At 33.1% G+C, this 19,807-nt stretch overlaps 1 protein-coding gene and 1 non-coding gene across 2 annotated transcripts; both read right to left on the bottom strand.

The window, feature by feature from the left end:
- Positions 1-7,930: 7,930 nt before the first annotated feature.
- TRNAS-AGA (transfer RNA serine (anticodon AGA)) lies at positions 7,931-8,012 on the bottom strand. The gene has a single exon. It is a non-coding gene; the product is annotated as a tRNA-Ser (tRNA).
- An 834-nt stretch (positions 8,013-8,846) lies between these two features.
- LOC11415011 (homeobox-leucine zipper protein ATHB-6) lies at positions 8,847-11,217 on the bottom strand. Its single transcript, XM_003601871.4, has 3 exons — positions 10,760-11,217; positions 10,241-10,617; positions 8,847-9,673 (listed from the first exon to the last, which is right to left on the bottom strand). Exons 1-3 carry the CDS (start codon positions 10,824-10,826, stop codon positions 9,209-9,211), a joined length of 909 nt encoding a protein of 302 aa, XP_003601919.2. The 5' UTR covers positions 10,827-11,217; the 3' UTR covers positions 8,847-9,208.
- Positions 11,218-19,807: the final 8,590 nt, after the last annotated feature.

The following is a 19,807-nucleotide window of genomic DNA, read 5'->3' as shown; positions in this document are numbered from 1 at the left end:
TAACAATCTTGTCCGGATTATATAATCCGGACCAGGGGTATTTTTGAAAATTTTACAGGGCGCGCGATAAGGCAGCAGGGTGGGAAATTTGGTCCAAAATTTTTGCAATTTCTTCAGCAGGGTGGTTTCAAGGCCCGACTAGCTAGGGATGGCAATTATGGGTACCCGCAAAAAATACCCACAATGGGTAGGGTAAAACCCTGCTTTTATGGGTCTGGGTACGGGTACGGGTAATACCCACAAAATTAAATGGGTATGGGCACGGGTAAGGGTACTATACTGCCCAGACCCGCAACCCCGCATATACATATTTATATAATATCATAAATTATTTATTTATTTTTTATGTATAATTAATTAATTTATTTAGTTATTTAAGCCTAAACCTAAACTTAAACCAAACAACTGCTTAATACAATAACAACTCCATCATGCCGGTGTATAATTTTTTAGGGATATTTTAGATATTTTCTATTTGACTAAATACCACGATTCATATTATTTTATGAGTTAATTTTAAAAAATTGGGATCGTAGTTTTATTTCATTTGTGATTTTTTTTTTTTTTTCATAGTTAAAGTGCGGGTAATGGGTGTGGGTATGGGCACTTAGGTACTCATAGGGTATGGGGAAGGGGACTAAAGTTGTTGCCCACGAGGGCACGGGTACGGGTATTTTTTTATAAATGCGGGTATGGGGACGGGCACTGTAGTACCCTACCCATTAGGTACCCATTGTCATCCCTACGACTAGCCTAGCCGGTTGTCCAGACTTTGGTCCAAAATTTTTGCAATTTCTTATTAAATTTCTCTAAATTTCTTATATAAATCTCTATAAATTTAACAATTTCTTTAAAAAAAATATTATTTGCTTGCAATTTCATATTATAAATATGTTGTAAAATTTTATTGCCTCGGCATTATCCATTGAGTATTCCCAAATATTTGATAAAAGGGTTCAAAGTTCAAACGCGGTCTTCTTCTCTTTTGCTTATAAAATCAAACTATATCTTCTATTACACATACTAATAATTAATATTCATTTTCCTTCAAAAAAAAAAATATATTCATTATTTATAATTTATACACAAAAATGATATGCATGTCTCTAGAAATCAAAGGCCTATCATTGGAGATTGGAGAGGCATATATACATTGGTGTTTGGCAGCATCAACAAGTTTGATACGTCAATAATAACACTCAACTCTGGCAGTGATTTTTTTTTTTTTTTTTGCTTTCGAAATTTAATAGTACTAGATTGGAAGTCAAGGGTCAAGGCAATAATATTTGAGAAGTTCAAGAAAATAAAAATGTATATATGAAGAATTATCTGTTTGTAGATTATCTTTAAACATTTTTGCTATAAATGTACTACCAGATTCATGTTACATCTTCTTGTCACAATTGAATTGTGATTTTGAATGTTAAACTTCCAATGTAGCTGTTTTAATTTGTGTTTTCTCATATATTAATTTATTAATAAAAAAAAGGAAAATGCTTAAATGTACGACAACATTGTTCGTACAAAGCACACGAATGGATATAAACTTTCATTTAATTTATTTTTTAAATTTGATTTTACACCAAATGATCAGTTAGTTTCACATGTGTTTGTTTATGAGAGGAACGACAAACATCTTTCTCTTTTGGTAGTGTTTTTCCAACTCAATCTTTTGCTTGTTTGTCAAAAGGTGAAAATAAGTAGTAGTACCTCAAACCCAATATATTACCACGGGCACTAACATAATATGTCTTCTCTATATGTTTTATTTATCATGGTTTATCATTTATTTTAAACATTATAAGCTACCAACCATTTACATAGAAAATCATGTGTTGATGAGCTTGTCGTGCGCTTTCGTGTGGGAGATTGTGTCGTGCTATATAGCACCACCCTAAAAAAAGTCATATAAATGATAAAAGTTTTAGTAATTTTAGCCATGGATCATTAGATATAAATTATAGTATATCAAGACAACAAAGAAGAAATAAGAGATTGTGTACCTTTAAGATTTATGATTCATGAATGATAGCTGTCAGAAGGATGAGAGGGATGACTACCCTCATTCCATTTAGGTTTGCACCATGTCAGTAAGAAAATTTAACCGTCTGATGGGATGACGTTTAAATAGCTAAACGGTTGAGGGCAGGGACCTCTCATTGATATATTGGTGTAGAAGACTCGATGACGCTTGAAGATAAAATTGTTGAAACTCATATGTGAGTAATTAATCACACGTTGTCCATGAATGAACTAGATGAAATATATACAAGAATGGTTAATCATTCTCTTTCATCTAAAATGAACCTATGGCACCAATGGCACCAAAAAACTATGGCACCCAAGTGCTACCCTGTTCAATGTCTTAAAAGGTGTTGTCTTGCTTGCATGGTGTCTTTTTTAGTTAAGTAGGCTTTTGAAAAAATATTTTAGCCTTTTGAATATAAAAAGAAGAGAAATGATATTTGTACAATTATTTTTTAACAATTTTTTGGCAACTTTCTCTCTCCTCATACTCATATTATCTTCTTATTCTCTCTCTTCATTTTTCTCTCTCTATTATTTTTGACCAATCAAATAAGAGAAAACTAAAATTATCATAAAAATTGTATCACAGAATTATATAAATATCATTACTCTAAATTCTAAAAAGAAACAATGGCCAAGCATAATAGGCTTGTTGTAGGCTCATGTCATTCAGTTTGACATATTTCCACCTCGAGTTGTAAGCACATGATTTGGTAAGTAATTTGGAATCTAGATATATTTTATTAAAAATTGAATTTAATTAGTGGGAGCAATGTTGTACTAATGTTATTTGTTGTGAGAACATAATGAAGCAATGCTACCTTAGGTGTAACCTGCCTGGAAAAACACAAAATAAAGAGGACAAATGACAGGGAAAATAGGGATAATTTAATCTGTAATTGAGGAGGATTAGCAAAAAAAAGTGGGAATATAAAACACAAAGCAAATCGGGTTTTGAAAAATAATACAAACAAACAATGTGAAACACTAAAGTGGGAGAAAGTGGAAACGGGAAACAAATAAAAGAGATTTTGTGCTAGCGGTATACATTAAATATGGACTATTACTTTTCTCATCCTATATCTTTCCTCACGCGCCCTATTTTTTCCCAAAATACCCTTTGTTTAGAAAATATAATCTGAACTACTTCCGGAATATTAATTTCGGATTTATTCGTGGATTTTGGAACTTCATCACCCTAATGAATGAAGATGTCACTGATGAATAGATGAATCCGGATTATATAATCCGAACATTTTATATCATTTCCGAATTATATAATCCGAATAGTGTAAATCACCCCGTTGAAAGTCAACAAAAGTGGGTGGTGAACGACGGTTCCGGATTATATAATCCGGAAAGTGATAAACATGTCCGGATTATATAATCCGGAATGCATCAGTACAGAGGCAGAAGCCATCTGTTTTGGCTGAGCCTCTGTTTTAGAGCAGATTTAGTCAATGTTGTTGGCCTTTGACCATATGCAAACCAAAAAATCAAGTTATAAAATCGAAATTAACAACACAATATAATTTTCAAACATTAATAAAACATAATTATACAAATGTTACATAACATTATGATCCAAAATATTCAAACATTAAAAGTAAATAAAATATAATCAATCCCTAATAACTACACCCCCAGCACCTCTGCCACCACCCCTGCCACCATCAGTAGCTCCCTGACGACGGTAAACTTTCCCATCATGCACCTCTTTCAACGCGTCCTCCAAATGATGCCATTCCTCAGTCCCTTTCGGCACCAAACCACTTCTCATCACATCATAGATGTGGTCTCTAATGCGGCTCATCCTTCCACTAAGCTGTAAGTAGGCAAGGTCTCCATCCTCTTGAGCAGCTCGCGCATCAAGGATCTCACGCTCTGATGGCCTCGACACCGTTACCGGCATGTTTGAAAGAATCATGCGGGGATGAGAATGTCGATAAAACCAATCGATATATCCATCTTCTGCCTCCACACCATGAACTGTAGGCTCTCCCAACTGCTGAGGTGTCAGCGCATAATCAAGTGCACGAAGAAAGCGGTTTGTGATCTTCGCCAAATTAACATCAACAATTGCACTCTCAACGAGATGTCTCGGTATGGTTTGAACCCACCCAAACTGACGAAGCACCCTCTCCGACAGATATCTCACCATGCAATCTCCGAATCTCAGCCATCCAAAGTAAAGGTTGACCCGCTCAAACTGTCGTGCTTGACGGTGCTCTCCATATGGGGCCATGACAACCCTCGTCAAATCCAGCGCATCGAGATAGTTTCTGTAGTGGTCCAATGTGCCTAAATCAGACAATGGTAAAAAAAGCATCGCGCGTGGATACTGATTCTCTACATAATTTTCCCAGACATCCTTGCTTCACATACCTGGGAAGTGATGAAACACCCAAGCTTGCACCAAAGACAACCACATATAAATATACAAACCATATACACTTACATTTAAAAAAATAAAACATAGTTTTTAATTTATACCTGCAACAAAGTCAGGTATCTTGCCACCTGATTGCAGTTCCAACATGCAGCATTGTTGAGCTCCTTATACAAGTGAGCTAGTGCCGCAACTCCCCATAAATAACTAGAAATAAGATCAAGGTCTCTGAAGAACTTCAGGTAGACCACATCAACAACCCACTGGCTCTTGTCAGTGAATATCGTGATCCCCACCAAGTATAGCAAATATATGCGGACAGCCTGGTCCCGCAACCTCTCCACCTCCTCAGTCACACCATACTCAACCGCCAAATCCCTTTGCTCCTTCAAACGTTCCTTGAAGATCTTCTCTAGGTAGCTAAATCGGCAATGTGCACCTTTGGTCTTATCGACCTCAATAAGAGCATCACCTATATCCGTGGGACAGGAGCATGCCGTAAATGGGGATATGCAGCAAAGAGGCCACATCATCAAGTGTGATTGTCATCTCCCCAAACGGAAGGTGGAAGCTGGAAGTATCCTCGTGCCACCTCTCCACAAAGGCACAGATCAGACCATGGTCAATCATGTTGTAGCTGGTATCCTAGAGCCAACCAAGGCTGGTGCCCTGCAATCTGTTCTCCTACCACCGTGCAGCCATGATAGGTTTGATGTCATCATCATGCATCTCTTCTATCTTCTTTCCGTTGTTGATGCATTTTAATTTTCCACGCCACAGCAAATAATTAAAATTAACAAAGTGAGTTTAAACTTACGGCTTTACAAACAAATTTAACATTACATAAACAGGCAGTTTCACAAATATCAACATCATTTTCACTCAGATTAACATTAATTAAGTGAGTTTAAAGTGAGTTTAACATTAATAAATATCTCGCCATCAACCACCTTCCTGGCCACGTGCACATGGTACTTCCACAACAGGCCAGTCTCGTGTGGGCCACCGGGATAGTCATCTAGTGGCTCAGGGTCCACCACCTTCTCCTTCTTCTTTTGCCTTTGCAGTGGCTCGGCATCTTCCATTTCCACGTCCATAGCATGCAACTCCTCCTCAAGCTCCTGCTCCGACTGATGCTCGACACCAGGCTCGACATCAGCACGGCGTCCTCTAGCACCCCGACGCCTCGGAGGAACACCACCTTCATCCTCTAACCGTTGGCTACGCGCTCTCCTACGGGAAGCATGTCATGCCTCCCTTAAGCGCCGAGTATTAGATGTTGAACCTTCTGTAACATTCAAATTAGAGTAATCAATCATCACAATCAAACTGCACATAACAGAAGCAAAAAAAAAAACATTATGGGTTCGTCCGGATTTCAAATTCCGGACATCAACAATCCAATCCGGAAAGAGAAATTCGGATTGCACCCGACCAGAATTCCAAAAATAAAATTACCAAATTAACCATGCAAATGTATAGAAATCGAACTTACCTTCCATGCTGGTTGAAATGTGGTGCTTTTGAGCAACAAAACTCCAAATTTGGACAAGATTTGTGGTGTTCGGATTTTGGGATAATGTAGAGAGAGTGAATGTTGAATGTGAAACTGTAAAACTGTAAAAATGGGGGGTGAAATCCCTTTTATACTTCGCAGTTGTCCTGAATATAAATTCCGAAATACGCATAGATGTTCCGGATTATAAAATCTGAAAGGTATTTTGATAATTTGCATAGGACATACGAGAAGGCCATAGGATGGAAAAAAATAATAGTCTTAAATAAATTGCAGGGAGACAGAAAAAGCCTGTAGTAATGTGTATGCAAGTCTTTTTTTTTTGACAAAAATGCAACAGATAGTGTCCAAGTTCAGATTTTTTTTTTTTAATGAATGAATATACGACTAAAGAATAAATAATGTAGTTATTTTAATTTAAATTCGACAAACATTTCAAACAATATTCTTAATTTTATTGCTAGAGAAAAGGTCTTGATTTTTAATCTTAGAGAAATAGACCTTAGAGATGGGATTCAAGATTCGATTCTCTTAAACAATTCGCCATTAATTAATATCATTAGTCATTTTTATTTTTATAATGACAATAGTAATTGTTGTCGAATTTGAAAATTAGTCTCATGATAGGTTGATAACTCTCAATCATGATTTCATTTGCACTTCAAATAATTACGTTAAAAATTGAACCATGTATGTCGATTGTGGGTTCATTTACTCTTACAAAGATTATTAAGTACGATGTTGACTTTTTAAGTACGATGCTGAATTTCAAAATTAAATTAGCATTGTAATATAAATTCATGATATTGAAATTTCTAATATTCATGACCTGAAATGAAAATTTTAGTTCCAAATTAACAATTTTATAGAAACTACAAAATTTCCCTTAAAAGAACTAAATTTTCTCTTAATGTATCAAGTTTGGTTTCTATCGTATAAATGGTGGTGGGCTAATTTATACACATTAAATGGGTTCTTGTAAATGAACGGTGGAATTAGACTCATCAATTTAGTCGGATACCGAATTTTCAAAACAAAAAAATATATTTAACTTTTAAAAGAAAACTAAATTATAGATAAATATGATATAAAGATAATTTTGATGAAGAGGGATCCAAATCTCTATTTGAGAATGGACAAAGATATTTGAATATGTTGTGGGTTAAGTGCAGAAGTTCACAATGGTAGGTGGGTGGATGATCAACAATGGTAGAGTCCAAACAAGGAACTATACACACACTCTCCCGTCATTCAGCTTCCGGGTTTGTTCTTATTTCTACGCGACTGGGACATGTTTGAAAATGACACGTTCCATGTACCCACGGTATGGGACCCATACATCACATGGCTCTACCAATATGAGAATCAAAGCAAACAGAGAAAGGATGACCCACATGTATTGTATTGTAGGACCATGTTCTCTCCTATCTCAAAGGACAAGTTTTTCTTCTCTGCTGCCGCATCTACTCTAGCAAGAAATACTCTACTTTAATAAGAGTCTCGTTTGGATGAAAATATGAGACCTCTTAGATGAAATAAAATTAGAAGATATTTTTTATCTAACAAGTCAATTTTGTAAAGATTAAGTTCAAGTCAATTCAAATTTGAAGATGGTAAATTGATAATAACGTCTATCCAAGACTCGTTAGACCGTTCATTATCGGACATTTCGAGTACATGGAGATGTTTAGTCATGCGCATAAGGGAGATGTTATGTTAAGAATTAATAGTCTCATTATCGGACATTTCGAGTACATGGAGATGTTTAGTCATGCGCATAAGGGAGATGTTTAGTCATGCGCATAAGGGAGATGTTATGTTAAGAATTAATAGTCTCAAATCATATGAAATATCAACAAGGACCAGAAGAAAATGACATAGTCGGAGAGTCCATTGCAACAAACGTAGTATATCAAGTTGCAGAAACATGAATATGCTCCCACAGCCTAGAGCTTCTCAAGTCCTCTTGCGAGGCAAAAAAAAAATTAAGGAAAAACCATGGACGGCAGGATTCGAACCTACGCGGGCAAAGCCCACATGATTTCTAGTCATGCCCGATAACCACTCCGGCACGTCCACATTTGATAAACAATCAAAATTCAAAACACCCTTAAATCATGGTATCATCTTTCAAGAGCATAATGATTTTCAAAATTGAGATAATTTGGATCGAAGCTCTCTTAATTTTGAAGGTATTAGCATTAATCTATCGTAGCTTGTTCTATAAATTTTTCAACTGACATAGGTATAATTCCTCAGAAATTTTAACAGATAACGAGTCACCCTTGATACAAGGTTTCAATGCTCGGTATTAGGGACACCCATTGGCATGATGGAACATCGTTATTGCTTAAAGCTTGAGTGAAGGTAAGTGTGTTTTCTTATTTGACTGTTAAGGAACATCCTTGAAAACATGATGGAGGATCTTAGAAGATGAAGGAAAAGGGGTGTAGCCAAACAATTCAATAAAATTTGTTGCATAACAACGGCGGAGCAACAAGGTCAGTGTTGGCGGCCTAAGAACACATATACAACCTCTCCTTTCACAAGTAGGAGAACCTCAAGAATATGGTGAAGACCCGTGCCAAAGGTCGCGCATAGGACAAGGAGTCGTGGTGTCCAGCTTTTCTCATCAATACTGGCATAGAAAAATTGTGCAAAGGCGAAGGAGTCAAAGGAAACTACATCGAGGGGATGAGGAGCAACAGCCAACAACCAGTGAAGGGAAGACACCGCAATCCTAGTGGTTTTTCGAAAAATGAGGGTTTTTTCATGGTTCTTCAGTGAAAAACTTTAAGCACTTTTTTTTTTGCAAGTAAAACTTGAGCTCTTTACCACTAAGCTAAAGGACCGGAATTTTTTTTCAAGTTAAATTTGAACTTTATTAATTTTAACAGTAAACTAATAGAAAGATAAAGCAAATTTTGATGCTTGAATTAAAAAAAAAAAATGTACAGCATGGATTTTCATTATTACCACTTAGTAATTATTCATATCATACCAGAGCCATAATCAACCTTAATCCCCAAACCATCCTTCTAGCTGCCACAAGCAGCTTTCCCCAACCCTTCTGTTCTTTCTTCACATGCAACAACTCAGTCATAGTTTTGCTACCTTTGATGTCCAAGATTAAAACCACAAAGCAACCAAACCAGCCATTTTTTTTTACAAAGATGTAGAGTTATATAACTTGTTCCATAAAAACCTTGCAACATCTCTTTGAGAAATTATTTCTTTTCACATTAAAACCCTTAACCTTTTTGTTGCTTTTAATTTTAACTCCACTGGTCAGGACAGTACCATTGTAGGGTTGGTGCTTGCTCGTCGGAGAAAAAGTTGCACGCCTCATCCGCACTTAAGAAATTGTGCTCCTCCATCTTCACATGATAAGATTTCTGGTACTGGAAACAATTCATGGAGGAAGATTCAGGAGACAACAAAAGGTGCTGCTGACTTTGAAGGACCCCGGATGAAGAAATTGCACTAGAGTCGCTGTCTGAAGAACCGTCTTTCAGGTCTACCGGAAAGAGTGAAGAAGTTTCACCAATACCAACATCATTGTTGTTGATTATGCAGTCATAATCCAAGTGATCTTTGGATTCTGAACTAGGATTTGATGTTTCTGAAGATGGGTTATGCTTGTCTTCATCACAAGATTCAAGCATGGTTAACTCCTCCTTCACCAAAACATTGATTGTGCTTTTTTCTTCTTCTCCAAGCTTTGATTTCAATTCCTTAATCTGTGCAAATACAACAAATTAATCACTCAATTTTGATAATTAACTTCAATTTTATGATACATTTTCCAAAAAAGAAAGTTAATTACTTGTCCGCAATTTCAGAACTAAGATCAAGTGCATGTTGATTTCACAGTAAGTTTGGGATAATCACATGAGCACATAGCTTCAGAAATTCACCATGCCATGGTGATTTTGCTAAACTCACCGCCAATCCAAACATACACTGAATAACAACAGCCTAAAAATATTTGAATTGATTTATTATAGCCTAGACATAAGTACTTGTGAGACTGTTAAAGAGTGCTTATAATCACATGAGTACTTACAGTTGTTTTTAGCTTAATATCACAAGCTCTTCTGAATAATTTATGAAAACAACTTATAACTTACATGAAAATAGTTTGACAATTGACTTTATTTTATCTTGTATTATGAAAATAGCTTATTCACAAGTACTTAAATGATAAGTGATTATGCTATAAACGCTTAATTAAGTTGTTATTGCACTTATAACTAGAGAAATTAAATAATACTTAAACTACTATTGTGGATTGTGGGTGTTTATACCTCCTTGTGAAAAGCTTTGTTATCTTGAGCAATTGCATCAAACTTGAGCTTAAGAGCATCATAATTAGCTTTAAGAACACCATAATCTCTTTCCAACTGTTTAGTCTTCCATCTTGCTCTCCTGTTTTGGAACCAAACAGCTACTTGTCTAGGCTGCAACCCAAGTTCAATGGCAAGCTTCTCTTTCCTTTCAGGTTCAAGCTTGTTTTCTACCTCAAAGTTTTTCTCCAAAGCCTTAACTTGATCCACTCTTAGTCTACGTTTCTTCTCAGAATGATGACCAGTTTCTTCAACACATCCTTCTTCTTCAAATCCATCCAACATCATTGATTGAAACTCCATACCATACACATGTTTGTTCCTTGGACTATGTTCCTCTAAAAAAAAAAAAAAAAAACTATAAGTAATAGTAACATAATTACTATAACCAACGTAAAAGTAAAAAAACATGGTACCTTCTAAAAATAGAAAGAAAAAAAAAACACAAACATAGATCTATATCTGAAATTAATTATTAACCTGTTGATGGAGAGATTGTGATGAGAGGTGTTGAAGAAGAATCTGAAGTGTTGTTGAGTCTCTTCATGAGTGAAAATAGGATCTTATATAAAATATAGAAGAAACTAGCTAGTACCAGTAGTAGCTACTCCTTTGATCCTTATTAACAACGTTAGTGAATTTTTTTTCACATGTTCATGTTTTTTCACAACTTCTCCTACTTCATCCATCAAACAATTCATACACATAGGAAAAATCCCACAATTAAACTAATAAACTTACTTCAATACTATAAACAATAATTAACAAAAAAACACAAATCTCAATGTTCTCTTATCTTATCCTTCTTTTAACACAGTAAAATTATTATTATTATTATTATGGTATAGTAGTAAATGAAATTATAAGACTATGAAATGAAATATAAAGTGGGGATGGAGGGAGATTGATTAGAGCAAAAGATGTGAACCAGCGGGGTTCTCAATAGCAAAATGTTTATTATATAGTAAACCCAAGTGGGGTTAGAATGTGACTTGGGTTAGATGGAGTGTTACCATAGTTAGATAGATAGCATTGAAATGAACCCAAATTCAAGCCAAATGCAAATGTTGGAGACCGGTTGTGTCCGGTGGTGCTTCCGGTTTTTCGACCGTTTGTTAAGTAACGGTGTTATTTTTATGAGTCTATATCCTAGAAAGAGTGTACAATTAAGTCAACAAATCATTTTGTTAAGAGACTAAAGCCAATAAAGTTAATTGTTGATGGATTAGTAACTAATAGGGGAGGTGAAACTTATCTCTCTAAATGATTAGGATCAACTTATCTCTAATCAATTACTCCCTCTTATCCTATTTACAAGAAATACGTTACATTTTAGATATATTAAATAATTTATATATTTGATTTAGATTCTTGACTAGATACATACATTATTTAATAATGTATCTAAAAAGTCAATTTTCTCTTGTAAATAGGACCGGAGGGAGTATCTAATATCGGGTGAGGTCTATGTTACCCTTTGATGAATTAGGGGTAATTTACCTCTAATGATAAATAAGATTCAATTTTAGAACGAAGTAAATGGAGATCTCATGTTGAATGAAGGAGATGAAAAAGTTTGATATTCTTAAGATGAAAATGGTAACTCATAGTAAGAAAAAATTATATCGGTGAGCATATATTTTTCCTTGATTAATTGAGGATAATTTACCCCTCACGATAAATATGATTCGACTTTAGAACGTAAAGAAGTTTGATATTCTCAATATGAAAATGATAACCGATTATAAGAAGAAGAAAAAAATGAAGAAAATAGAATATTTATTTTAGGGTTAAATATGTTTTTAATCCCTATAAAATTACAAGCTTTCAAGTTTAGTCTCTACAAAAAAAATTATTCACTTTTACTTTCTATTTTCATTTTATAATGACTATTTTGGAGGACTAAAAGTACACATTTTTTGTAAAAAAATTAAAATAGGGACTATTTTTACAAACTACAATATTTTGGATGACTAAAATTACCATTAAAACTTTATAGGGACTAAACTTAAAAACTAGTGATTTTGTAGGGACTCAAAACATATTTAACCCTTTATTTTATAAGGGTAAGTTACCCTCAACTCATCGAAGGGTAGCGTAGAAAAAAACGACTTCGATCAATTATAAATTCAATCAATAAATAAATCGGTCTCTACTAGCATTACCTTTTTTCAACAAAAATAAATAATATTCATTCTTTCAAATTGATAGGGTATATCGATACAATGCAAATTCCCTAAAAACAAAAAGGATGAATTTGCGAACAAACTCACAACATCTTAATAGCATAAAACGGAAAAGTATAAAAGCCTACACATATGACTATATTCAAGTCTCCGGAATACACATGTCTCCGGATCTGCAACGTTGACGACGACAAAGTCATTGATTGAATCAGCACTAGATCTAAGTTGATATGACAATCTAAACCGAACAAATACATTAACGAAACAAGAAAGACAAACAACGCCGCACAAAGACGACGAGCAAAACAAAGTCGCACTAAGACGGTAAAATCACGAAAGAAAAAACGGAATAGATGTGAAAATCACTTATTTCAATAAAAAGAAAAGAGAAAAACAAGTTAGAGGGATGATTTTGACCCTAAATCATCCCTTTTTGATGAACGAAGGAAAAGAAAGTGGGATTTTGGTGACGGTTCACACAAGAGAGAAGGAGAAGAGCTCCACTAGTATTACATGTCTTTTTTTTTTTTTTAATAATCTAGTATTACATGTCTTAATTACTGTATTTAAACTTAATTTTAGGAGGACAAAAGTAATTTTACTGAAAAAACCTCAAACTTTTAAAATTAATCCCATGCTTCTAGAATCAATTTATCTTTCTTTAATTGAAGAAACTACATATTCACTAAGTAATATTTATTTCTGCTATATATATTGGTGCTACGCAAAAATGAAACACGTCAATGGGTGCACAAAATAAGTCATTTTGTACTTACACATTAGCTGCATATACTGCCTTTGCTGATACATGTGTAACCACAAGAAGAAAACATTTATTGAGGATGGATGTCTATATAACAATCAAGCAACCAGTTAAAGAAAACAACTTTAGATAAAGCATAAAGACAACAATATTAGTGAAAAAGATAGTGGTACATTGTGTTTCGGGAAAAATGATAGTAGTACAATGAAACATGTTTACTTCAAGTCTCAAGCTGTGAATATAAAACATAAATTTTAAATACTTGTCAAAAGTATTAACAAGAATATGTTTGATCATAATCATGCTACTAGCTATTGCTGTAAAACAATCCTCGATCATGTGCTCAATAAGGCATTCATCAAATTGCATTAGCATTAACGATTGCATAAAACTTGAAACTAAAATTACAAATCAGTAAGGAGTGTACAAATTCTTATCTAACAATTTGACAGCAATTTGTTTCAATTCATTAAATGAAATAAAATGTATTTGAAAAAAACCAAAAATTTGTTAGGGAGGAAACAATTACAATGGTAGTTGGCAGACACGTTTTGGTCCTCTTCAATCAGAAATTGCTTGTTTTACATTGCCCACCAAATTGTCGCATCGAAAATAATCATATGAATCTCTCGTCCACGTACCTAAATTTGTGGTACACATATAGACTAGACTCTAGTTATCATCGTTAGTTTAGTTTTAAAAAAGATTAATCCATGATATATGTAAGGTTTGGGGTTCAAACCCTGGCAAAAAAAAAACTAGACTCTAGTTGCCAAGATTAAACCGCAAACTATGGCAAATAAGTTTGTGTGATTAAAATTAATTTGTTTGATAAGAGTTTTCACTCACAAGTTTATAGTGTATTTTTCCGATGGTAAGTGTCATTCTGAATGAGATATAACATGAACATAAGTTTATATGTGAGGGAGAATTCTCTTTACAAACTCAACTAAAATTCTAAAATGATAATAAAACCTATTCAAAATTTGGTTGTTTCTTTCAAAAATTGTTTGTTCATCACGACTATCATGTCATCACTATTGAACTACTCCGTTTCAGATATCCATTTAGAAAAATGCTATTTGTATAATTATTCTTTATAACTTTTGTGACAACTTTCTCTTCTATAGTCACATTATATTTTTACTTTTTCTCTCTATTGTTTTGATTTTTGTGTTATACATATTTTTCTTTGTTAATATATAATTGTCTCATAAATTATCATATATGTGGTTGTTTAAATAACATAACTCATTCATTTATGTGCATGAAGTAAGGGTGTTAAAAACAATGAATTAAATATAATATAACATGGATAAGTTTATAAATAAGGGTAGTCCAAGATCACAACTTCATAATTATCTTTGAGATGTTATTTCAATTGAGCATATGGCTTATTACATTTTCTCTCATTTTTACCTCAATATCTTGATTGGAATTTTTTAATATGAATTAACAAATCTATTACTACTTAGCAAGAAACTAGGGGTGTATTCAATTGAGATTTTAAAAGATTTTAAAAGATTTTTTTTGTTTTAAAAAAGTCTTTAGGTATTCAATAAAGACTTTTAAGGAATCTAAAATATTCTTGTGTTATTCAATTAGGATTTTTAGGATTTTTTAATGAGTCCAATAAAATCCAGTGGTATTCAATTGAGATTTTGCACAACTTAAAAATTGTCTATTGGTATTCAAAATTGTAAGGATTTTAATGGATTGTTGTGAGTAATGGATTTTGAGACTTTTTAGTGTAAAATGTACCTACTAACAATCTCACACCTAACCTTGAGACTTTTTGTCTCCCACAAATAGCCTTCAGATTTATTGAGACTTTTTGTCTCCCACAAATAGCCTTGAGATTTATTGAGACTTTTTACTCTTTCTCCCACTTCAGTTTTTTGTTTCTCTCAGTATCATTATTTCATGTTTTTTTTTCTTTCCAGGTTTTAATTTTTTTTATTCTCGTCATTTTTATTTTCTTCACGAATTGGTTGTTGTTGATCACATTATTTACTTCATGTTTTCTTTTTCCTGCTCTTACATATTTATTTTATTATTATCAATAAGTTTTTTTTTTAAGGAGTAAGTTTGATTTTATTAAGTAATTATTATTATAATATATTATTATTAGTAGTCAATCCCATAAAAATTGTATCGATTTTATTTTTTATCATGCAAACCTTTGATTTTTTTTTTTTGGTTTAGCAAACCTTTGATTTTTTATTTAGTCAACTCTTGTAATTTTGAATTATTGCTAAAATTTGATAGTCATTTCAAATCTTATGAATTCTCATAAAATACTTTCAAATCTTTAAAAGTCTATGAGCTAAAATCCCTCAAAATCTTAAAAATTAATACATTCCTCCACAATCTTTTAAAACTTTTTTTTATCAAAATAATCTTTTAAAATCTCAATCCATTACACCTCCTAATTTATCATTTATAACAATGTTAAGCTAGATAGATGTGTATGTGCTCAATTCAACAAGGTCTTTTCTGAAACAGATGCCGACCAGTGACAGGCAGGCATGGATGGGAGGGAAAGACAGATTCAGCATAAAAGTAGGACCCATTACTCGTCATCACTGACTGGTGGAGCCCACTGACAAAGTTAAACAATACAAATGGGACCCAATTTTTCTAAAACGACAAAAACACGTGTGAGGTGGGCTCATCATCATCATAGTTATAAAAGTAAGAGTACTACAAATTTAACTCATGAAAAGTCACTGTTCTCTTCTCATCAGTTGTGTGTGAAAACAGAACATGTGCCATGTGATGTGGGGGTCTTGATCGCAAATTTTCATAAAATATTATTTTATGGGAAATGTGTTAAAAGTGATATATGGAGAAATGTTATCTAGAAATTTTTTGTTGTCTAAAACTCTATAAATAAATATCATATGAATATTATTTTCTGTTTTCAATTTATTATTTCTATATCTTTTATTATCACATCAATAGTTATAAATTGGAGTAACCGTCACTTTTGATCTTTGAATGTGTAATTACTAACCACAAAAGTCCAATTAATATATTAAAATTTTAAAATAGTTTTTGATTGCGGACTTCGTTAGTCAGAATAATCTCTGCTGTTAAAATGCTTCATTTATATTGACATATTAATCCTTCAATATACTTACTTATTATCATATCCGTCCTTATAAGTATTTATTTATTGTCTTTTCAATCCTTATATGAAAGGAGTTATTGTGAACATTGAAAGATTATTTTAGCGTCATAAACTATTTTCACCAACAAAGTGCACAATCGGTGACTATTTTAAATTTTGATACATTAAAGGACTAGTGTAACTAATCATTACATATTCATGGACCAAAGAGACAATTACCCCTTATAAATTAAGTATTGTCATATGAATTATCAAATTGTTGATTTTTAGATGTTCGAATAACATTTCTCTTTTTAATGAACAATTGTGTGGTCATAAGATCAAATCTGCCATGTAAAAACTATTGTGTGCAAGTGTGAGTTATATGTCCCACATCGGATAGAAAGTTGGAGGTTGAACACTTTATAAGTGAGAGGATCCATAAACTCATTGCTTTAAGGTTTTGGATAATAGTGTTGCCTCTCTCGCTCGTGTGGTTGCTCTGCCTGGATGTGGATGGTCCCCCTTGGCTCCCCTCGTGATCCAACATTGGTATCAGAGTCGTGGTTCAACGAAGGGTTCGATCGGATCCTCCTGACCATGGGTGTTCAGGCGGCAAGTTTCGTTGTGTGCGGATGAAAGAGTATCTGCTTGAAGGGTGGGCATGAGGAGGTTGAACACTTTATAAATGATAAGACTCATAAAATCATTGCCTTAAGGTTTTGGGTAAGAGTGTGGTGTCTCTCTCGCTTGTGTGATTGCTCTGCCTGTATGTGGGTAGTCCCCCTTGACTCCCCTCGTGAACCAACAAAAACGTGTTCTCATTTGTTTTAAGGCTTAACTTAAGATGTGTTACAAGTGACTCTTTGCATAAGGTCTATAGGGACCATGATATGGAGCTCATGCAAGACTGCACAAAATAATGACTCATGCAAGGAGTATAAAACCTCTAGTCTTGATTAGAGGCCATCTCCTCGTAATATGTTCACAGTTTGTGTCCCTTGAGGACTATAGTTGTTGAGATAAAGGTTTAAGCACTAACATTTTAGAACATACACTATTAATACTAAGTTATAGACATTGAATCAGGTACGTTAGTTTTTACCCTATATTATACACAGACTTGATCGACGTTGTATGTACAAGTACACCACCCCATTTGTCTGCAGAAGAAGGTTGTAGTTGACGCAAGTACCCTACTCGTAATTTATTCAACACCATCACCAAGGATCCCTGGTACTGCATGATAAATACAAGAACCCTTATCCTCAAAATGTCAATTCAAATATTTGATCTCTTCCCGGCTCATGCGTATGTGAGTATTTTAATACATCAGGCTGAACTTTCTCCTTTTTAATATTCTATAACAATCACTTTTTTACCTAGTTAAATAAATATAGATCTCATACTTTAAAAATAAATTTCACATAAAATTGTGAAACTTAGGATGATTTAATTTGATAAAAGAATGAGTGTTTAAGATAACATTAAAAAAAATTTGTTTCAATATTTCTCATTACATAAACTTTTCAAATTACTCTTGGAAGACACGTAAAAACAATCAAAGATATGTTTTTTTTTTTTTAAAGTTGTATTTAATTCCTTGAATTTTAATAATCGATCATTTAAACAAATTATGAAATAAAAATTTTATTTTTGATTCTTTAGCTTGTACTTTTAAAATATTTGTTAACATTCGTCTTATTTTATTTATTTTGTTTTTCTCTTTTCAGCAGAAAAGTTTTTTGTATGTGTTCATCTTGGTACAGTTTGTATGTGTTTTTTAAATGTGTGTAGTTGGTAGAAATTTTAAAAATTTCAAAGAAAATACCATGTGCTATTGTATTGATCTAAGTATCATCCCTTCTAGCTAGGTGGCACAGACTATAGGATGGTGGCATATTGGTGGGTAAAGTCTCATCCCTCATGCAAATATTTTTATTTTTGATGAAATTTCATCAGCTTCATTGAGCGAGATACTGAGATTGAGGTGCATTAAACTCGATTCATACAACTGAAATCAAAATTCATCCTGATAAATCAAATCAAATGGATTAACTTTAATCAATCCTAACAAATAATCACTCATCACCAACGCAATTCAGCGAACCCACATACAAATACATAATCAAGTTATAAAAAAAGATGAAGAGTAAACATCGTGAATCTCTTTTGTCATTTTATTCATTTTAACTACAATATACTCAATCGTGAACTCTCGCGAACAAAATGTTCGCTTGATATAGGACTCTTCAAAAAATAAGTAGAAAATTCAGAGTTTGAAATCCTCTTCTATGCTACAATATCTCTGTCAAGCGAGTCTTGCTCATGGGACGGATCACTAATTCTATTAAAGCGTGTCCATGCTATTGTTTTTACTGGGCTGCAGTAGCAACATTAAAAGATCGATTTCAAAAATAAATAGGCTATTTTCGTGTACAACATAACAAAAAAAAAAAACTTTGTTTTTTCTCTTTTACTTACTACTTATTTTTTACGATCAAAATCTCCCTAAAGTGATCAATAAATCACTTTACATAATAAAGTGAAAAATATATACTCATTGATAAATAAATAAACCAATAATTTTATATGCATACACATTACAAATTATGGGTGATTGAAATATCAAAATAGACTAGGTTAATTAGTTGACATTTTCTAAGACTGAGAATTTGTTAATCATTCGATGTAAATATTTTTTTAAACATCACAATACATAAAAGCATTTTATAACATATTTTGTTATCATTCATTTTAAGAATTTCAAATTAAAATATTATTCCATAAAAATGTCAAATACTTTAATTTTTAAAGTATTGAATATACAAATTTTCACAAAAACTTACAATTTAAGTTCTTTAATAAAGAGTATTGTCTCAAAAAAAAAAGTTCTTTAAAGAGTACACCAAAAACAATTATTAACATTTTCCTTATACTTAATACTAATGCAGTTCTTTCACATGTCATGAGCCCTCTGGTATAGACAAAAAAACCACGACTCTGCTGGGATCTATATAAATAAATTACCAACCAAGTGTATAATGGATATGCAGAAGCTCTATAGAAGAGACTGCCACTTTGCATGGTCATGGGGCATGGGACATATTCATTGATGTCGCTGACTTGGACACAGGTATCTTCATTCTGCATAACTCTCTTCTATTTTCTCTAAACGTAATAATTTCTTAATGGATATTTAAAGAATCAAACTTCTAAAGCAAAATTTCTGATATGGGAATTATTTGCTCATCAATCATTCCCCCCGTAAAAGGCTAGAAATGAATCTCAAACTACAAATGATTATTAGAGGATAAAGATGTACTCCCTCCGTTTCAAAATATAAGCAAAATTTACTTTTTAGGTTCATTCATTTAATGATGTATGTGGTTCATAATATGGACCACATATATCATTAAATAAATGAACCTAAAAAATGAATTTTGCTTATATTTTAAAACGGAGGG

Source organism: Medicago truncatula, chromosome 3, assembly GCF_003473485.1.
Source record: "Medicago truncatula cultivar Jemalong A17 chromosome 3, MtrunA17r5.0-ANR, whole genome shotgun sequence".
NCBI lineage: Eukaryota > Viridiplantae > Streptophyta > Magnoliopsida > Fabales > Fabaceae > Medicago > Medicago truncatula.
Note: the sequence above shows the minus strand (reverse complement) of the source record. Positions and strands in the feature narration are given on the sequence as shown.